The following is a 22,516-nucleotide window of genomic DNA, read 5'->3' as shown; positions in this document are numbered from 1 at the left end:
TATTGATTTGGCTTATAAGCTGTCAGAAAGTGTGACTGTAATTTGACAAACTCAAATGATACTCTACATCTACAAACTCTAATGTAAGGACCATTCAGCTCTCACTGCCTCTGATTTTAGAGGGCAAAAACCCCAAAACAAAACCCATGGTGTGCCAGAGCAACACCTACATTGTGGGGAAAAAAAGTAAAACCACTACTATTCAATGACACCCTCTTTATTCAAAAATAGATATCTATGAGACATTTCAGAATATACTGCTGTCACAAATGGCAGCCTATATGTCTAAATTAATTCCTAAATCAATTCATATACAGATTTAAGCTTTTGTTAAAAAAAGACACACCTTGGGGAAATCTGTTTAACCTTGAGAGAATGTCACCCAGTTCACCAGATGCCCTTTGCCCAAAAAGTAAAACAAATAAAATTAAAAACCACAAGACTTCATTTAAATTAAGCAAAATAAAACACACACATATATTTGGAAAAAAAAAAATCAAAACATTTCAATTAAAAAAAAAAAGGACATACAACTCTCTCACAGAAGATCTGCCCAAAACAACAGCGTGAGATGGCAACACATTTGTCTACATAATTTTTTTTGACAGCTTTTTTGTCCTATAATGGATACACATTCAATCAATGGTCAAAATAATTATTGGTTAAAACAGCCTCAGGGTAACTCCATGAGCTGAGACAGGATAGAAATTAGTCTTTTGGTTTGGGTTTTTGAGGTTTGGTGGGGTTTTTTGTTTTGCATTTTTGGCAAAAGCAGAGAGAATGTACAGTGCTTTATCTAAATAATGTTTGGACCATAAAAGGCTGTACAATCAAACCAATTCGTGGAAAGAATAGTTCTGCCACTGGACAATTTCCTGTAAACTAAAGAGAAAAACACATTTCTTGGCTGGGCAGTAAGGGTGCAAGGAGCTTTCAAAAAAGGACAAAATGAAGTGTCAGTAAGAAAAGGACGTGAGCTTCCTAACAACTTAATGACCAAAAAATGCTGTATTATTTGTTTTAACTGAATGCTGAATAGGCTACTCAATACCCTGTAAAATAAATTAATGAGGACGCAGAACAAGCTTTGCATTTCTGTAGGTTTCCTCTCATGTCTTTGACAACAGCAGCTTAAGACTATAGGGAGGCACAAACACAGCACATCACTTCAACTAATTTCAGCCTCTGTGTTACAAAACCTGTATTATCAGATCAAGTGTTTCCAGAAACTTAAAGTGTTTTATAGTGAGAGGTGCTAAATTTAAACAAATTCTGTTACCCAAATTGGAATGGTTTTCAGTGATCAGAGTCCAGCTTGTTAGACCTAACACACAAACTGAAATGTAACTACATCCATGGCAGCTAAAACATCAGCTAGCAACATAATGGAGTTAAGAGTATTTTAAGTTTGCCGCCTTTTTTTCTTTCCCCTCCCCCCCCGACTTTTCCCAATTATAAAAATCAACTCACAATAATCTGTGACACAAAATTAAGTACATCCTTCTAATATCTACATGCATGGACATGGTACATGTGCACACAGGATATCTGCATATATATGGGTCTATTTTCTATATAAATAAATATTTATACCACATTTAACTTCTGTTTATCAAATAACTTCACTAAAGCTATGGAGAGGATTTATAGAACAGCATTTTCAATGTAACCATCCTCAGAGTAGATCAGACAGTGCCTGTCACTGGGGTATCACCAGTTGCAATACACCATTCCAACCTCTCAGTTCACTGAGCCAAAGCTTCTGTGACCATCTAATTTTTTATAATGAAGAGGAAAAATGTGGTATAAATCTAAGGTAGCTCAAACAAAATTTACTTCCATTCTCATTTAGGTAATATCCAGTTCTGCATTGCTCAGCAGAGTGTAAATTATGAAGCTATCTCTAATTCACAAAGAAAAGCTGCTTATTTTCATTGCCTGTGGTGTCAATTTACGTACATGCCAAATAGGAACTATCTTCATGTCAGTCCCACAACAGAATGAGGACTGTAGATGTAAGAAAAATACTTCTCTGTACCATTGCTCAGTAGATGCCGCCTTCTTACGCGGACGTGGTACAGTACCTGCATACGCACACACACCCCTACGAAGCCCACTAGCCACTCTACTGCTCTCAGAGATGAGGTTCAGAAACCCAGCTAAAACAGACAAGACTTATTCAGAAATAATACAATACTTTTACAGAGAAAAATGTTGTATGGTCAACCTTTCTTTGAAAACTTTCCAGGTATGTATGTACATGATTCTCATGACTTTTGTGGGGGTAACAAGTGCTAAGAGCAAACAGCAACTAAAGAGTATGGAAAAATATGAGAAAAGTTTGCCTATATGGACTATCCCCACTCCCTTCAGAGCTCACAAAAACTCGCTCTTTTTCCTCCCCTCAACGTGAGCCAGTGTACACAGAGAGAGGGTGAGCATGAGCAGCCAAGAGGTTGAAAGCAGGGTCTGCAAGTTCCTTCCTACTGTAGATCTTGGAAGACTGGATTTCCAGTCAACACCAGAGTCTTCTTACTTCTGCTGGTAATAATGGAAACTGGGGGACACCATTTGTTCTAGTCTGTTGAAAACAGGTCACCAGCAGACGGCAGAGGTGCCAGACCTCCTGTGACATTGGGCAGCAGTGACAGATCTGGAAGGCTCTGGATGTGGGATTTCAGCTCCTTGCGGACCTGGGTTACCCGAGCAAGCTTCTGTTTATATTCCTGAGGGAAATAAGATTAAGCACAGGTTAATTAACAGTGCTTTTAGTTAAGCTAGGAGTATTTTCCAGGGGAGGATTCTGGGAAAAGGTGGCAAGGCACTGGCTCTCTGAGCAACTGCTGGCATGACTGCAGACCCTGTCATCTGCACCCAAATTCACAGCCTGGTATCAACAGGAAGCCCACAAGCTTTGGCATCCCAAAACCACTAATCCTGGCCTGTGTTACTTTAACAGAAGCTATGTAAAATGCCCCCAAACCTGCACCCACCGGAGCCTGGTAGAGTATTTGAGAGATGTGTCATTACATAGCTGCTCTGTTCTTGTATTCTTCCCCAGGCTACTGACTTCCACCCGCTGCCGGAGGAGGAACGCTGACAGAGCGTTCCTCAGACACGCCTCTATTGACAAAGGCAGCAGGCTGAGGTACACCAGAGTTATTAGTATTACTACGCTGCTAAAACGCTCAGTTTTTTTTCAAGCTTGATCAATTTTGAATATTTAGATAACCTGGCTTTCCCTTTCAAGTCATTAAATCAAAACCAAGTTTTGGTTGCGAAATAGCATCTCCTCTGAGTTGTTAGACGACTCACGATAGCAACCACAGCAGCTGTACCATGAGACTGGCATGTTAACAAACAACACAGAAATACGTGTATGATCACTAAATGTAAACCAGAGACAGACACATCCACACTGGATTGAAACCAAGCAAAATACAGACACTAAAGTTTTCAGAATTTTATTACAAAGGGAGAAAAACAGTAAGTGAAAAATCCCTGAAGAGAAAACTTGCAAGTAGTTTTTCCACAAATGAGGTTTGGATTGAGCATTAAAACTCCAGTAAGAAATATCTATCCATCTTCAGAAATCTCCACAACCTAAGAGACACCAAATAACAGTGACCAGTATTTCATAATGAGAAGACAGAGGAAAAGTGGACCCTGAAAATGAAAGAAAGAACCATACCTTGTTAAATTATGTTTAGAGGCCATTTAAGAGCAGACCAACACATATCCAAGTTATCTAATAGAGAAGCTCAATTAAAGATTGATGTTCATATAATTTTCAGAGTTTTGTGATTCTAAAGATTTGACAGTCACAGAAGACAGCTATTTAAGTAATAAAAAAAACAGTATCACATCATTTCCTTTGGAATGCACCCAAACTATGCATGGCATATTTTTCATGGCATCTCCAAAATGCAGGAAACAACAAGCTTAAGAAAAATAGTACACAGAACAGGCTTCCATACAGTCAGCTGTAATATTAACTCACTTTTCATTTCTTAATTACTTAGCAAAGAGAACAGTTTACCAGAGAACAGAAGTTTATCTTTGAAGATCAAATAAAACTAGGCACACATTTAATCAAAACATCTTTCTGAAGAGTTTACAACTTTAATCCAGTTTTTCTAACCTTCTCAGTGATGGAAATTCTCTTCACCTTCTCCAAATATCAAAGCAGAGCAGTTCCTGCGGGGTTACAAGCAATGAGTTTACACTCTCTGCATTTCATTACTTTGAATTAGAATATTGAGAGCAACAGTCGATTGCAACAACTCAGAACACCCCTACGCCTGGAATGGCTGTATAAATACACTCCATAAATTTCCTGCCAGGACCAAATAAGAATGTCCTTTAACAGCCTGTTTCAAACTTAAATCTTTTTATGAGGCTCAGTGAGTTAACATACCATCATAACCAAACACTTCTGTTAATGTACATAGGATATATACTGAAATAATCAAGTTCAAACAAAGCTCTGCCAGCTTCATAAACTAAAGTGTACACTTCTCAAGCCTAGAGAACAACAATAAAAAAAACCCCTCAGGAGAAGGTGTGCCCATTAATTTAGGATTGCGAAGATTTGTTTTGTTTTAATGGAAGACAAAGAATCAGGATCAAAGTAAGAATGCACCCCACATCCCTAGTCATACCATTTTGAGAAATACTTTAATAGAGAAACAAGTCAAGGAAGTCACATTATGAAGACAGAGAACAAAAACAGGAAAACACCCCAGATTTTTAAGCATGAATACAGAACAAAAGCAGGTAAAGAGGAAAGCCATGGAAGTACTGCATTCCAACGCTTAGCGTACTTCTCCAAGAGAACGTGGAAGCCAACACTGGGGAAAGAGAGAGACGGTAAAGAGTGCTCTGCTCCAGGCTGGCCCATCACAAATAACACGAGGCAGGGAGGCAGCAGAACACCAGCTCCTGCACTTATGGGGTACAGACAGCAAAAATATTTCTTGTATTACTGTATTCCAGATGCTTACAGATAGAAGGTGGAAGAGGCTGGATTCAGAGACTGCTTTTTGCCACCCCCAGAAGTCTGTCTTAAAATAAATAAATAAACAAACAAACCATAATTCAGGACATTGTCAGGCAGTGATGGATATCAAGCCAGGAAAGAAAGGGCAGCACTTTCCCAAGAATGCCAAACTCTGTCAAGAGTGAGTCGATAGATGGTTTTTTTGCTGTAGCAATCCTTATTAAGATAGGAAAGAAATCAAGAAGGGCAAGGCAGCTGGCAAGTTCTCCAAGTCTGATAAATGGGTAGAAGGTGCAAATTCCGAGCATAAGCCACGAAGATACCTCAAATACTGCTTGAATTGCCAAGATCCACGCATGAGAATTCTGTAAAAACAGGTACGATGCAATGTCTACCTCCACTGGAAGACTAATGTCTTGCCACTTTCAGGGCAAAACTGACAAGAGGACCAGGACAGGCTACTTCTAGTGAACAATTAGGACTAGGACACTATGGTTTTTTAGCTGAAGACAATTTGTGTGACTATTACAATTGTATTAGATCCAAACAATATTTCTTTCCTGATAGAACTATTTAGGGGAGTGAGAATCTTTCCAATGCCTTGCTTGATAGCCCAGCGCTAAGAAAACACGGCAACAAATGAAGAACCACTAAGACATATGCAAACCGTACTCCTGTTCTGGTTTTTATGCTACAGCAAATACACAAACTTAGGAGCAATTCCTCCACACATTAACAGCAGCAACCTGTTCTCAGATTTACAGTTAACAGCTTCAAATGTTTAGGAAAATATTGCTCTTAACGTATCCCCATTTTTAGGGATACTCTGCATTGAGAGCTACATGGAATACTGAGCTATCAGAAATACCTTCTCAATTTGAACAGAGACTTTTGTACGTATATGATGACAAAGAAAAAAAAAATCAAATCACCTTGAGAACCACATCCGTTCAATTCTAAGTAATTCTGCCTTACTAGTATGTTAATGCAGGCATTAACTAGTCCACACACAAGTTTTTGTTAAAGCAGTGAGGCCTAAATCCCATCTGTTAAAAACCAGAGAGAGAGAGAGAGAGAGAGAGAGAGAGAGAGAGACTGATACTCACAAGGAAAAGGCAGCAACAGCCCCCAAACCATTAAAAACTGGTTCAGAAAAATGTCACTACATTCAGGAATGGAAACGATGTTCTAAAGGAGTAATCCAGGAACCAAGATTTCCTAGAAGAGATGAATACTTGCCGGACAGATTTGATACACAACACAGACTACGTTAGAGAACTGTCTCCTGCATGCTTAACACTTTCCATCTGTTCTGGTACCGAAACGTTGTGCTGATTCGTGGCAGAGCTGTAAGGGACTTTGGATGTCAAAGCTGGGTCAGGGAGTGCTGACTGCACTGAAGCACGTGGCAGGCACACCACACCAAGAACAAGGCGATGATCTAAAGACGAGGTATCAAAGACACAGTCTGGAGGTAGCCTGTCACTTTCGGGCAGCTGCTCCTAGAAGTGGAGAATTCTGAAGTCCTGCTGCAACATGGAAGAAGCGCCTACCAGGGAGATGTAATCCTTCATATGAAATGCAAGGCACGTTTATTTGTATTTCCATTTGTACCGTTCAGGAATACACCTCAGCTCCACTCAGGAATATGCATAAGCAGAGACGTGTAACCCTGTTCCAGGCTCAGGGGCTTTTCTTTTTCCACAAACCGAGTTGTGGCCACATTCTGCAACGGAGGACTCTGAAAGCAGGTTTTATGGGAAACCACGTTTTTCATATAGCCCACGACATGCTTTGAAACTGCATCTTGCAGATTTTTGCATAATGTCCCTCCATTCTATAAAACGGAAAAAAATATGAAGTGCACTTAAAAGAAACTGCCGCATTCTGAGGTCTTAGTTTGTACTCCATGTGTCTCGCTAATTGCCTCGCTGCATAGTAGGCTTTCATTAAGATTAATAGTATTTGGATGCTATTTGCTTTTTTTAGACAAAATAATGAGATCTTTGCTGTAAGCAGGAGTTTCAGGATGATACAGAAAGACCTGGCGCTGTGCCACACGAATGCTTTTGCTAATCAACATTCCCTTTCAGTATGCGGCATTCTACATCCACAGTGGCCAAGTGAATTAGATACTTAGTCCTTGAAACAAATGCAAAATCAGAATTAAACACCACTGAACGACTCTGACGGAAGTGTTTCATTCAAAAGAAGCCTTGCTTGAACATTATAAAGCTGACTGTAATCAATAGGACAGGAAATTCATTCTGAGGACTGCTCCATGGCTTGGTTCACCTTGTCAAGTTACACAGCACGGACTTAATTTTATTTTAGCTTAGAATTTGCACTGGACACTTCCATTCCTGTGCTGGGTCAAGCAGTAAAACATCTAGTTAAGCATTAATGAGAATTTAGAAAGTGAATAGGAAGAGCAGCCTGTCGGTCTCAGTTTTGATATGCTGTAGCTCGAGCCAGACATATGAAAGCAAAAGACAACAGAAGTCAGGGAAAAAAATGCACCAGAGGCTCGAAGAAAATTTGAAAAGAGTACACAGCGAAGCAAGAGGTTTGACAGTAATATGTTTCTATGGTCATGTAAAATCTCTATTTAAAAACATTAAATATACAACACTAATATAGCAGGTTGATTAGGTATTCCTTAGCTTTTGCCGCTTGCCACTTAACCTATGTAAAGTACTTTTAAAAGAACATACTCATTAAAACATGTTAGAATAAGAATGTCACAATGGCAGCGTATTTATAAGAAATGACCAATATGAAGGGCATTGGGAGAAAATTAAAAGCTTTCCAAAGTAAGGAGAGTTAAGTTCCTGCTCAGCGAGTATGTGAACAGCACAGGTAAACTCTCATCTTACATCCTGACAGAACATTTAGACACAGCACATCAAAATTAGAACAGTAAGGGGGTTTTTTGTTTGTTGGTTTTGGGGTCCCCCCTCAGGTTGTTCTTTATTATCTAAGAAATCATGGAATATTATTAATCAGTATTTCCAGTATATATATAACTAGAGGACAACCCAACATTTTTTTTTTTTAGCATAGGTAATTTGTTAGATAACTTTTAAAAAAGCCTACCGTTTGATTTCAGCTTCGTGCTCAAGAACAACTCCGTACAGAAGATGCCCAGTTTGCATGCTACATACACATACATATGTTCACTCCACCTCCTGCCAGGCTATTCCTTTTGGCCTTTTCAAAAGCAGTTCAAAATCCCCCTTCTCCAACGTAAAGCGTGCCAAGTGCATCAGCACTTTTCTCCTGCCTTCAAACCCACCTCCTTCCACATTCTCTCAAGTGTCACGTTTGAATAAGCCCAGTTTTAAAACCGTATTCTATCCTGTATTTCATACTGTATAAGCATAAATCAATCTTCCCCACATGACGGTGGAAGGCATTGGTCAGCACGCAAGCAGAATTACTAACAGTTCAGTTGGCAGAGGGGGGGGAAACAGCCTTCTCCACACCAGTTATAACCACCCCAACCTCATCGAAAGCAAATTTTAGAGTCTGTCTGCAAAACAGACACGAATTTGCCTTGCAAAGAAACCCTACAGTCCTAGAAATAAAAGTAGTCTTGGCCAAAAGAAGGCAGCTGACAAACATTCACACAAAAAATCAAGAGAGAAAAGAACCGGAAACAAAACATGAATTATCCATAAACTTGCTTATTTCCATGGAAATTCAGCCGAACACAAGTGAGAGATTAGACACATTTAAGGCCTGATCCAGAACCCAAAGTCCTCTGAAATAGTTTGTCTGGACACTTGCTGGACTAGGACACACATGCCACCTTGAAAAAGACCAGCGTCTGCTCTGGTGCAGTTAGGCAGCTGCACAAGCCTGGCAGCAAGGCGGCCCTGCCCCTCCTCCTTTGCAGGGCTAGCCAGCGCAAGCCCAGCGCTGCGCTGAAACGGCCTCTTGGCAAAGCAGCCACAAACCTGGAGAGAAGAGCGTAGAAATGCCTTCAGCTGCACAGCACATCGTCTGTGTCCTGACATCCTGACTGCAGGAGCGTGTGTTTTAGTGCCAAGGGGACAGAATATTCTCCAGTACCTGGCAGAACTCAAAAGCAGCGCTGCAGTCAGCATGGCAAATGCCTTGAGGGGTTCGTAACAGCCGCACGGTCAATTTGCCCCTGCAAGAAGTCAGGTAACAGAGGGGGAAACGTCTTCCATTTCACAAGTTCAGTGCAGCAGAACCCACCTCAAAAGCAAAGTGAAAACAAATCCTAGTGGTGAAGCCAGTTTTCCTTATTTTGCAGCACCACTAAACCAACAAACCTGAAGTTTTTATGCAACACATCTGAAAGATGCGGTCCAGGAATCAGAGCTGGAATGATATATTTCCTTACAGAGCTACAATTCATTTTTGTACCTTAAATTTGCTCACAGTCTTGCTCTTTTAAATTTGACAAGGCTTCTTTCTTTTGCGGCATCATTCATTACACTTCACCAGAGATGGCATTTCTGCTCTTGGCACAATTACACGCCCTGAAACCATAACTTGTCTCCTTGCTTTCCTCTTTACTGAGGACAACTTTAAGTTGTCCAATGGAAGTGTCAGCAACAGAAGCCTTTGCAGAGCATTTCTCCAGCTGCTGGAGATGCCTCCTCCTCGTTTACTGGCCTTTGCAATGTTTAAAAGCTCTCAGAATTAGCCCAGGCTGTCACTGTACAATGGCAACAAAACCTGGCTTCATTTGCAACATATCCTTCCCACAATAAACATTGGGAAGGCGCAAATGATGTTCGTGACAAAAATCAACATTTATGGCACAAGCACACAGCTACATATTCACCTCTCTTCAAGCACCTTCATGCTTTCGATTGCTAAGCAAAAGGGTAGTTATATACTGGTTCACTTCAGTAAAATGCATAAAAACATTATATATTAATATTGGATGATTTTTATTTGCTTTTATTTTTATCATCGTATGATTTCATTTGCAGTACTACTATAATTATGAATGCCTACAAGTACCTACAAAGTGAAGAAATTGTATCTTTGCATTGTGCAAAGAAACACAGCTGTTGCCTCGAGCCATACACCACACAACAGAACCAGATTCTCCGCAATGTTAGTTTATTGTATTGCTATGAAACAGTCTTCCTTCTTGCCCCACACCCAAAGGCACGACTGGCTCACAGCTGGAAATACTGATGTACAGTTAGTCACTTTTTGCCATGTCAATCAGCAGTTCAGTTTTACAGACCTGAGCATGACACTCTTTGCCTGGGTGCTCCTGTTCAGGAACTTCTTGCCTGCCCACGGTGTAGAGCAGCAGACCTCCCTGCGCTGCCTAGTTCCCGTAGCTATCTCCTGCTACTTGCATGCATGTAAAATACTGACATTTTTGTTTCCTGGCTGAAAAACTAAAACTTCATCCCTTGTGCCCTGCCTAAACCACTGAAATGAATACAGCACAACCCAAGAATTCTCATCTGTGAGGAAAGCAGCAGCCACAAAGGCATGCCAACAGTGACATGCAACAAAAACCTTAGCAGTGGAAGCAACACAGCAATAAATTGCATATTAACCCGCTGAACTAAATCGTATTTCAAAAAAAATGTGTAGTGCCGGGCAGTCCAGGAAACTTCAAGTGAGATTGTACTTCATCCTCAGAGATGCGTTATCAAAGAGGGTTTGCAAATCCGTATGAGCACAGCTTTAACACCTTAATAAAGGTGCCTTGAAGCCGTGAATGTTAAAAACTACCAACACCTAAAAACCCCCACAGCTCTCAGCAGGATTCTAAGTCACAATTCAGGTGCAGTCCACAATCAGAAAAATTCCCCTAAACTGGCTCTTAAATACAGTATGTTGTTTATATTTACAAATATATGCACACATACAAACACACGCATATTTGTATGTATACACACATACCCCCACATACACACAGTACTTACTATATATATACACATACTGTATATACTACAGTATGTTTCTCATGTCACCTTTCACAAACGCAGGTACAGAACATATTTGGAGGGCGTGGGGAAGAACTCAGCATCACTGACTGCAAATCAGAACAAAAATTCTGAATGCACATTCTCCTCTCTCTCTTTTTTCCTCTCCTCCCCATTAGATTAAAATACACCTCCCCTTCCACTTACTCCAAATTTTCTGTTGTCAGTAGTTATTTTAGATACCCGTAAAGCTTCCACACAATTTGCCATTTTCTAGCACTACTTTCACTTGGTTCTTCTAGTCCCATCTATTTAGTTGACTTCATTTTACACCCACATGGAAACGTTCTCCTGGATATCTCCCCCCTACATTTCAGTTTTACGCAAATTGATTCCCTGGATTTTTTCTGCTTGCCTGCCATGCATTCATAAAGAGTACACTGACTTCGAAAGACAATCCTTCCCCTTGAAGTTCTGCAGACTCAGATGCTGAAGGACAAAAAACCTCCCCAGTTGATTGTACTCTGTAATTGTAACAGAGGCAGTGGTGGCCAAAAATAACACAAATCAGAGAACTTTCATTGGAAGTACTCATGTGAGATATGAAGGCACCTTATCTCATTCTTATAGAAATACCAGTTCTTGTTTCTATGCCTGTCTGAAAATAGATTTTATTTCCTGACACCTATTCTGAAAGTCTAGGCTGATTCTGATCCAGTCAGGCCATGGAAAATCATATACCAGCTGCAGTATCAAGCCCACAACTTCTTACTGAGATGAAACACCATTTAAAAAGAAATTCAGTGTTCAGATGCTGAACAACAGAATCCACCATACCCTTCAGTAAGTTAACCTAAGGAATATTCACCTTTAAAAATATATGCCTAGTTATAGGCTGTTTAGCATCAGCTTTGGTTCGGCTGATTTTGCTCTGCAGCTCATTGCCAGAATTAAAGGAATTCTACCTTCTCCTCCTTCTAAGCGCTTTTAGACTACAACAAAATTATCACAATCTCCTCCTCCCCCCGGATAAAGTAATCCTAATTATTACACTTCCAATTTTTTCAATTGCTACCCTAAAAGAAGAGTTTGTCCATATGTTATGATCTTCAGGCTCTGTGCCAGCTTTCTCCCTTCAAATTACCAGTGCTTCTTAGCACTGTGTTGTTTCAATCCCTGCTCACACCAGCCTTTATCAATGCTGAAGTGTAATTCACTGTCCAAGACCACCTTTCTCAGCATATTGTCCCTTAATTAAACAGCTTTTCTGCAACTGATGACAAGAGCTCTGCGTCACAGGGTTTTGACATTGGAAAGTATTTTGAGCATTAGCCCACTAGACATAAATACACTGAATTTATGCGTATGTTTTGAGAATTTGCTGTGTTTCATGAGGGATAGTGTTAATAGGATTAGTAAACAACTGTAGCTCTTTAGACCGCAAAAGCTGCTTTTCAAACGATGTTGATTAGCTTTCATTACTATCATACTGAAAGACTTTGCTTTGTGAGTAAATAAAATACAAGAAGTATCCAGAGTGATTTCCAAATCAGACATTTCCATATCTTAAAATAAAGCCCCGAGTCATATTACTACCAGAAGCCCCTTTCCCCAAACTAGCAGCCTTGGCTAGATTAGGATAGTGAAGTAAACAATCCGTCTTCTATCTAAAAATGCCATCTCATCTGAGAGTCAGGAAATTTACTGCACAAGAGAAAAAACTTACAGCCAATAGTACCAAAGATTCTGGAAAAGATATCTTGAGACAGCAAAGCATACAATGAGAAGATATGTAAAATTAGGTTGGTTTAGGTTATTTTCTTATTTCAGTCTTTGCTTGAGTAAATGTTTTGGTTTTTAGTACATTCTTAATTGCTACAAGAACTTCAGATACTTCTATTAAAATGCTTATTAGCACTACAAAGAAAAATCCAGGCTTATCAATAACGTTACTGTGAGAACATCAAAGACTCAAACAAAACTGATGAGCAGATATGGCCTGCCATATCTGTAACCAACATCTTGCACTATTTATTAACCCTCTACAACTCAAGAACAATGGAATGCTTTAATCATGCAGTATCCCTCAGCTAAGATTTGAGATTTGACATGAGTATGAATTGTGCCTTCATGTTAAGTAAGTATTAAAGAGTGGCATTTCCTGCAACTCATTTTAGACTTCTACAGTACTAAGGCCACCTTGTTTTGGCAGAATGACAAAGATGCTAACCTAAACAGGTATTTAATAAGATCATTCCTTAGTTTCCAACGTATTAAAGAATGTGTTTACACTTAACAGTGGGCAAGCAACCTGTCCTGTTGCATCAACAGGATTATTCCTATTAACAAAGTAGCTGAGCCAGTGAACTGCTTAATTTTCAGGATTACCTTTCTGCCGCTGCCAGAGTTACAATTTTCAAATAACATTCCTTACCAAAAGGATATTTTCCAAAACCAAAAACAACACAATTGTCACAACATTTCAGCTAGTGCATTAGAAATTTTAATTTAACATTGTCATTGTGAATTTCTTAATTTCACAGTCTCAAACTGACTTGAATTTATGGATTGTTCTGGGCTTTTTAAAACATTGCTGTGCAGCATTTTGCTACCTTTGTCTTCTTAAAAAAGTAAACAGCAATATGTCTATCATTTATATATGTTTATGTATATATACACACACACATATATATGTTTCTACTAGACAGGTGTCCTTTCAGCAAGGAAAAAAAAATTGACCCAAGACTTCCACTAGTATTCAGCAAATAAATCAGGTGCTAAACAGGATTTGATTTTATGGCATCTTTCATATCCATGTCTGAAAGTGCCTTTTAATGACTCAGTCATAAGACAGATACGCTTGAAGAAATTCAAGCTAAACAAGCTAACAGAATTATTAACCATCCACTCTAACTCCGAATGCAGCATCAGCACTTGTCTGGCTGATTTGGAAAAAATGTTGCTCTGGAAAAGCAGTATGTTCACAGTCACAAGACATTGAGAAACTCTAGTATAAACACACATGACAAAGCAAACATTCAAAGTGAAGTTTATCTCAGAACAATGTTGCCTAGCTGTCAGAGGATTAGGTTTGTCATGACAGTAAACAGAGCCCACCATTGCTACAGCAGTGTCTCCTTCCAGAAGATTTTGTCCTCTACAGCAACTCATGTCCCACCCAGCAACAGCTGTTCATAATAACCAGCAGCCAACAGTGTCGAGGCAGCCCTTAATGTGCCGCCAAGGGGCAGTTTAACAGATGGCAGAGTGACATACAACCACAATCATTAATTAAACTTCCACACTAATCCCAAGATGCAGTGCTGAAAGAACTTCCTCCAAGAAAGAACATTTCAGATAAGTGGCTGGCTGCCGCAGCCCCTGCACTCGCTCTAGGACGCGCAGCTGGTGCTCAGGTCCAGTCAGCGTAGCCCCGTTTTGCAGTGTCCTGCCCTCCTTGTTCAAGGGAGCTACGGCAGGAAATGCAAGTCATCATCTTTCCGTGTCAGCCCAATTTCCACTCCATCACAGAGGCTGCAGGTAAGAGTGGCTGTTAAAGGATGGATACCAGAAGATCTTGTTTAAACTGCATCCCCTTATCGAGTAGGGGCTGGGAAGGCAGATGAGAGGCAACCATAAGGAAAAGAACAAAAAAAACACCTAATAAAAATACCCAGCTAATTATGGCAAAGGGAGGTTGACTTTTTGGAAATGGGAATTTCACAAAAAATAGAGTAAATCTGAAGAAAATTTGTTAGGTTAGCCTATTCTTCTTTAAAAAGTATTGAGTTCTGGGCCTTTCATGTCCGCGTGTATTAAAACATACTAGACTGAACATCAGAACAGATTTGTCTTCTCCAGATTTTTTACACCGCCTTCTTACCCCTGTTTTACTCCAAATGTAAAGATAACACCTAGAATCATCTCCCTTGAGAGAAACACACAGATTAGGAGTCAAGAGGGAGCATTTGGCGAGACAATCGGCTTGCCGGCACCGGTGTAATCAGTACTCACTTCCAGCTTCTTCTCTTTCTCTGTCAATACATCCTTCTGATTCTGGGTGTACTCGATCAGCATGCGTGCCAGCTGGCGCCGGTCCTCCAGCTCTGCTGCCAGCCGGCCATTGTACTCTGCTAGTAACAGGCATGCTTCGTCCACGGTCTTCGAAAGACGTTCGGCTGCCTCTTTGTCTACATGCAAAAGCGTTGGGCAGTTTAGAGGACAAAGTTTAAAACTTTCTATCTTTGACAGAAGGACTACAATTCACCAGGCACATGTACAGTGACATCTCATTCATAAATACACTTCTGGCTTGACAGAAAAATAAGAGTTCTTATCACAGGGGAGATAAAGGAAATAGGCAGGACTAACAACCCAAGAATGGTGTTTTTTAGACACTGACATGATTGACTGCATTTTGTCCTTGCAGAGATGTCAATGACTGGGGGGGAGGATATAAATCTATGAAGCTAGCCGCTATAAACAGGTTAATTGAACCAAAACTTTAGGCTGTACTTTCAGAATTCAGTTGAACCAATCAGGTGGTTTTCACATTTAAACATGGTGTGCACTTTTAAATTCCTCTTTTCTCTGAAGAACTCCTAATGTATCAATACAAGCAAATATATGAATTGCACGCTAGTCTTCACAGTTGGACGCTGTAAGAGTATATTATAAAGGACTGAATAAGTGACAGTTCATAATGAGTTCTAAATAAGAACTACTCCAGGAACAAGAGTCAAACCAGTTCAACCTTTAAACGCTTCTGGTAAGATTACTTTTCAAATATAATTGCAGAAGTCCATTTAAACAAAGACTGACAGACTAATGGGTGTAGCAAACTTCCTTTTCCGTAGCAATCAAGGAGTATGTGTGTATTCAGCACAGTCTGATAAAACTCAAAAATATCTAACAGTCAAGGTGTTCAAAATCAAATACATCCATTTGAGAACTCTGGCCCTATTTCCTTTACATTCTTGCAAAACGCTGTTGATTCTCTCCAAGTACAAAAGCCTTGGTCTAAGCCAAAAAAAATGGAAGAAGCTATGTAAGTTTCATCTTCAATTTTACTTCATAGTATTGCTATCTATCAGTTACCCAAGAGCTACAAAACAAGGACACAAAAGCAGGAATTCACTCCACCATACCTGTGATTATTTAAAGAACGAGACCTTTGATTTCTAAGTTATTCTTTAGACCCATGTTCATTCATCTTCCAGTTTCGTACCTGTAATTTTCTCCAGTAATGAAACATCTTGAACTTCCTGAGGCAGGGAGGCAATTTTTTGCCGCACTGTTGCATCTCCTGATGCTGCATTTTCCAGGTCTTGTAGGGCTTTGATCAAATCCTCGGTCTACAAGACAAGTTAGGTAACATTAAAACCAGGTAACTTTTATGCCATTTCCTGTCGATGAGGTCACTGCATCTGAGGTCACCTACCTTTGAAAGCAACCATCTTTGGAATATTTTCTCCGTGTAACTTCTAAACTGTTGTTTCCTAACACAGGGAGTATTCACTAAGTTTACAATATCCCCGTGTTTAGGAACTTATGCATAATTACAGTAGGATCATCTTTTTCAAGACTCTGCAGTGGAAAACTTATTCCAATTAAGAGAAGTGATCATTTAAGACAAAGCTGAAAAGTACACGACCACACCAGTTTGAGAAACAGCCATCAGCCCTTTGTCAGTCCCATCAAATTGGGACTGTATCTTCTAGTGGAGCATCCCTGACACTTTCTCTTGGACTAGCACGAGTGTGCGTGCACCTTTGTTCTATTCCAAAGGTGCATTCTGACATAGGAAAAAAAAAAAAAACCACAAAAGCAAACTTGTATCAGTCCAAACAAAACTGTGTCAGATTTCCATCGATATAAGATTTAGAATTTTGTAACTGGTTACCTACCATAAGCTTTGATGACAATGAAAGCTATCCCTGTTAAAGCAAACTTCATATTGTCCTGATTTTGGAAAGCCATTGCCACTTCGCTCAACTGGCTCTTTGGAAGCACACTGCAATCTGCAATTAAACTGGACTCCACTGTACTCCCTCAACTTCATTTCTCAGATGGTTTTAGTACATTGAGGAAAAATGTGTCAGTTTAAATGAATACACTCAGAACGTACCCTAGCTTAAAAAGGAAGTGGATGAGGACAGCCTTAAGAGGACCTCCTCTGACACACCGTATTTCCTCTCTGATCAAAAAAATAAAAAAAAGGAGAAAGACAGACTCCCTGAACAGGAAGAAAAAAGCGTCGCTTCTTTGTTTTAAAAAAATACTGCAGTTTTAATGGGAGGTTTTTGAAACTGGAACACTAGCCCTGTAAACACCACCACTGATGTCTAAACTACATTTCAATAGTTTGAAAAGTAATAAAAACATTGAAAAATTTTAAATAAGTTTTTTTTTTAAGCTGAAAAATAAAGAAGTCCATTACCTAATTTTTACTACTTCTTTGCAATCTGCTAAGGATTTCCAACAGTAACAAACACAATGCTTATCATCAAAAGAAACCATAAGCTGCAAGGCATCTGGAGGTAAAAACAACAAAAAAATCTCTTATTTCCTTGACAACTGTTATTTATTTTTATTTGTCAATGTTTACACTCTACCAGATGGATGGTGTATTTTTTTTTTTAATCCTTTTCAAATAGGCAATGGTTTAGCATGTGTTCATTTTGTAGCCTTAAATGGTCAGAATGATCCTCTATTTCATTCCTACTATTTCCACACCACTAACATGTCAGCCTCAATATAAAGTATTCAGAACTGGTTTTCCTAACGAACTCCATACAAATCTATCAAAGGTTGAGCTTTTTAATAGCTCACGGAGAGAGATGTCCTACCAAAAAAAAAAGTTTTAACTGTGTTACAACTTCAGGTTTGAGAGATTACACACTGATCTTAGAAAGAATGTAAAATATGGTCTGTTCTTCTGAAATCACTCAGAAGTGGCAGTGTTTCAATATGAAAAAAGAATCTGTTCCATTTCACATGGATTTCTCAACCCCCAGTTGAATTTCTCCATTACAAGCATTTCACTTGTTGGCAGCTCCACCTTGTGGCTGTACCACACAGGAGGTAGCTTTCGGAACAACTCCCACTCTCAACCCATCCCACATACCAGCAACGGCCCAGCACTAGGGTCTTGGGGTGAGTAGCTCCCAGGGTAATCATCATCTTCCTCCTCTTGTATTTGCTGAAAAGTCCGCTTTAAAGACTTCTTCTCCTCTGCAACTAAAGACATATATAAGCAACTCATTTGGATGCCAGATCTGCCCACCTTAACTATCTCTACTTCAAAAAAAACTGTACGAGATGCTCTGATGATTAAGCCCTCTAAAGAGAAGGATGACCACAGCCAGACTCTAATGTTGGCGTCACATTCCAAACACTGAAATGCAAAACAGCAATAAAAGGCTGATTTTGGCCACACATGTATCTCTGTACACGCAAGTACAAGGATACAGTCTTCATATCAGCAGTGTGCACTGTATACTCATTTGTGCCTCCTACACTGGAAGTAGGCAAGGCAAATAAACATCCTATTTGTCAATAAATGGCAGGTCTTCAACCCTGCTCAGATTCTCTGGATAATACCATGTATGCAGGTAAGGATTTCTACCAGTAGAAATGAAGCACTGATGCTAAGATACATATGGACAGAAGAATTTCAAGTTATCTTTTTGCACCAAGCATATGCTCACTGTGGTCCCACAATCAACTACATGACTGCTACTTATTTAACCTTCCACTCTTCCATCAAAATAAAGACTTCAGGACAGCTCTGTGAAACTAAAACTCTAAGATGTGACAGCAACAAGAACAATGGGCAGAGCATGAACCGATCTCCAAGCAGATACCCTGTAACACTTCAGAAATAAGGATTTCATAAAGCAACAGTGTTGGTTAAATGAACCTTAGCATAGCATACCTTATCTTGAAAGGGAAGAGACAGTTTATTTAATGAGTCAGAAATCTTAATGCAGCCTTTGATCCAGTTACAGAGCCTTCAGAAGAAGACAGATCATTCTTCAGACTTGCCACCAAAATTCATAAGAGCCAGGGTAATTTGTAAGAAAGCTTTGGACAGAGTCCTGAGAACATCTCTTCAACGGAATCAAGTCTTGCCGAGATAATCATGGAGTTCAAGGGGAACATTTTGTATATACTTTGATTCACAGGAAAATCCAAGATCACTCTTGATTTAAAATGGAATCAGTCTGCCCAACTCTAATGAGGAAGCAAACAGAAAGGTCTGTCTTTAAATGCAGAAATTTGCCTGCCTTGTCAGGTGGGACATATGTCTGAAAAACTTTATTTTAATGGAGACAAAGTCAGAGGTGCTGTACATCCTGCTCGTGTGGGAAAAAGCTGAACGACTCTCATGAGGTAGACACAAACGCATCTCTGTTAGAGAACAGATTTACTCAATGGAAGGCAAAGAAGCACAGGAAACAGTTACACTAAACCAAATCAATTTTTGATGCATGCTAGAGCAAAGCTATTTAGGCTAGAAAAAGGTGCAGTCTAAGTATTGTATGTATACAACTGATGTAATAGAGTGCTTGATAATCTGACTGACAAGCAAGATACCAGATCAACAAGAAAAACGGCTGCTCTCCACTGAAGTCTGCAAAAGAGACCAGCTGAGTTCAACAGGAGATGTGCAGATGACAAAATGGCCAAAGAAAGCATCTAAAATTATAGCCCAATACAATGTGCCATCAATATTTATCACTTGTGTGTACTTATCATAAAGTAATTAACCAACAAAGGATAAACACAAGATAATCAATAGAAGAACGCATGACTGTAGTGTGCACGGAAGTGAAAATGAAAATGAGGATTGGGATTCAAATTGCTGAAGAGCTATCCCTGCTGTGCTGCCAACTGGTCTACCTCAAGACTCAGTATTATGCTTGCTTACTACGCTAACACAGAGGATTCAGAATTCATTGAATTCTCCATCTGAACAAGACCAAGTGAGTCTGATTGGAAACAGTCCAAAGGAGGTAGGTGTGTGAACATCTGCAGTCCTAAGCACCAGTCGCTAGCTGGCATACCTGAAGAGAGGCCACTTCCTGACCATATGAACGGCAGCTGATGGGACAAAGTGGCCAGCAGACAAAGGAGCGCAGACAAAACAGTCAGGCTTGAAGTGGCATTTTGGGCATGAGTAGCATGACATAAATGTGGACTGTTGCTCTTTTTTCCTTGGCACTGGTAAACAGGGGCAGCAGAAGACCTCATTGAAGAATCCTAGAAACACCATCTCCATTTCATCAAAATGGAAAAAAACCTTCGCGCTTACTTTCAAACTCAAGAGCATATGGTAGAAAAGGACCCCTGAAAGGGAACAGGAAGCCAGGCGTAAATTGTAACACACCCTGCCTGGATAGCTTTCGAAACCTGCTAGCCAGAAGTAATTTAACCATTGCAGCCTACGCTTCCAAAAAAGCCTGTCAAATGCAACAAGAGGAAGAGGAAAACAAGCATTGAGACTGTCTAAAACTGATCAGAATTCAGCAATGGTATGTAAGACACATCATCTGAAACAATCAAGATATCCTTGTAGAATAGGGACAGCTTCTTCCAGAAAAATCAAAAGCCCATTCTTGACATGGACATAAAGAAGATAGAGAAGCCACTACTAGAGATGAAGTCAGCCTTCCTCTGCTTCGTTGGCGTCTTCTTCACAGCTCAGAAATTGAACTACTCCCTAAAAGCCTCTAAAGAGCAAAGCACTTCGTTTCTCAAAAATGACAGACAATTGCTGTCATAACAGCTTTGTAGTGAAACTCCAGGTTGTTATCTTGCTGTCGCAGTGTCCAGAGAGACTTGTAAAGGTATCTCTCCACCAACTTTTCAGTCTTCAAACTATCTCCAGTGGCTTGAGGAAGCTTACAGTGTCAAAGAGCTTAGTGGTGAAGTATGAGTTTTTCCTGTAAGCTGGCAACACGGGAGATCTTTCCATCTAGGGTGTTCACCTTTTTGTTCTCATCTCTTGACGACTGGTTTTAGAGGTAAACAGGCTTCTTTGATTTGACTCCAGGCTCATACGCACAGTAAGAGAAACCAACTGTGGAATCTGTATACACACATTCAAAAGGATAACTGGGAGTTTAAAACTTTGCTGTTAAAAACAGTGGGTTTATGTGGGTTTTTTTAATCTCAAGGCAATATAAAATTATTATCTTCTCTCATGAGGACTTGGTTACATTCATCTCCTCATTCAAGAAGCAGCCGCACCACATAGTAAGGAACTCCCCATGTAGATAATGCCTTTCACTGAACTATGAAAAGGGTTCAGATTTAAAAAAAAAAACAAACAAATAGTCCTTAATTCACGTGAAGATTTATCAGTCTTGGCACAACTACATCATGTGCCTTTTCTGACAGTTAAGCATGCAGTTACATGACAAGTTACATGAGCAGAAACTTCTGTCTACAGGGAAACATGCAAGGAAACCCCATTTAACAGCTACTGTAGTTCTAGAATAACAGGCAAACCTGTAAAACAGGGGTTTCTACTTCTGAAGTTCTATAGGTAACTGTTTACTTGAAAGGTAGACCGGCTGAATTTAAGTGTTTTTTTAATGTGTTGGCAGGGCTATCATCCTCAATCAGCATAACAAAAAATAAGCCTCACAAAACTAAAACTAAATTTCTGCAGGCTTTCGGTTCCAAGCACCAGGGGTTTAGCAACTTATGCAAGATCCAAGTAAACTTATATGAAAGACACTTTTGGAAAGTGATTTAGGACAAAACATTGAATACAACAGAAAATAGACAGCTTTCCTAAAGAAAACAGAAGACCGTCACAGAACACCAGAAGACACAGAAGAACAAAGAAGAGAAACCCAATGGTCCAGTCCAACTGTTCTAACCCTTTGTTTCTTTGGGGGTGGATTACTCATGATTGTTTAAGTTCTCATTACAACACACATTTGTTGGTAGCCTCTCCTAGGTCAAGCATAACTGGAGTTGATCTGCTCCAAAAGTATTGGACACCTGGTCGTGTCCTCAGGTGCCTTTATTTCAGTTACTCTCGGAAGCATCCCTGCCTGCTCTCCTCTCTGATGTTTTTCTCCATATTTTAATATGGGTCTGACTTCCTGTGCCAGAATTTGCAATATAGACACAATCAGAGCAGATGGGTAGCAGTTCAGTTCTGTGTTCAGTGTGACACTCCTACATCAGACCACATTCAAGGACTTCCTTCAGCTGCTTATTACAAAGACAACGAAAAGAAAACATGTCAGCTATATAGGTTATATTACCTAAAGGATTTTACATCAAACCTCTACAGACCTAGTTTTCCCAGGCTTTAAGATAAATGGGTGGTTCTTCTCTTCCCTACTGCTTGTAAAAAGAGACATTCTAATAAAAATGAGATTAAATGTATTCATTAAGCTTACATTTGCTTTCTCATTAGAGTTAAAACAATGTAAGATTATCAATATTCAAAAGCCCGTTTCCGTGTATATGCACATTTCCTTAAGGAACCTGAAAGACTAAAATATGGTAATAAGCTGCACCACCGAGGAAGTCAAAACCAGGGAATATAATGCTCAGAAAGGGC

The 22,516-nt window shown here is 39.7% G+C and overlaps 1 protein-coding gene across 1 annotated transcript in view; it reads right to left on the bottom strand.

Moving 5' to 3' along the window:
* Window positions 1-199: 199 nt before the first annotated feature.
* Window positions 200-22,516, bottom strand: part of RPRD1B (regulation of nuclear pre-mRNA domain containing 1B) — a 27,412-nt gene continuing 5,095 nt past the window's right edge. The window contains exons 4-7 of the mRNA XM_009318739.1: window positions 18,056-18,168; window positions 16,157-16,283; window positions 14,944-15,119; window positions 200-2,726 (exon numbers count right to left, since the gene is read on the bottom strand). Coding sequence (XP_009317014.1) covers window positions 2,577-2,726; window positions 14,944-15,119; window positions 16,157-16,283; window positions 18,056-18,168 — 566 coding nt within the window. The 3' untranslated portion in view covers window positions 200-2,576. The remainder of the gene's footprint in view (window positions 2,727-14,943; window positions 15,120-16,156; window positions 16,284-18,055; window positions 18,169-22,516) is intronic.

Source organism: Pygoscelis adeliae, unplaced genomic scaffold (genome assembly GCF_000699105.1).
Source record: "Pygoscelis adeliae isolate BGI_AS28 unplaced genomic scaffold, ASM69910v1 Scaffold432, whole genome shotgun sequence".
Lineage (NCBI taxonomy): Eukaryota > Metazoa > Chordata > Aves > Sphenisciformes > Spheniscidae > Pygoscelis > Pygoscelis adeliae.
This window is presented reverse-complemented; position numbering and strand designations above follow the sequence as displayed.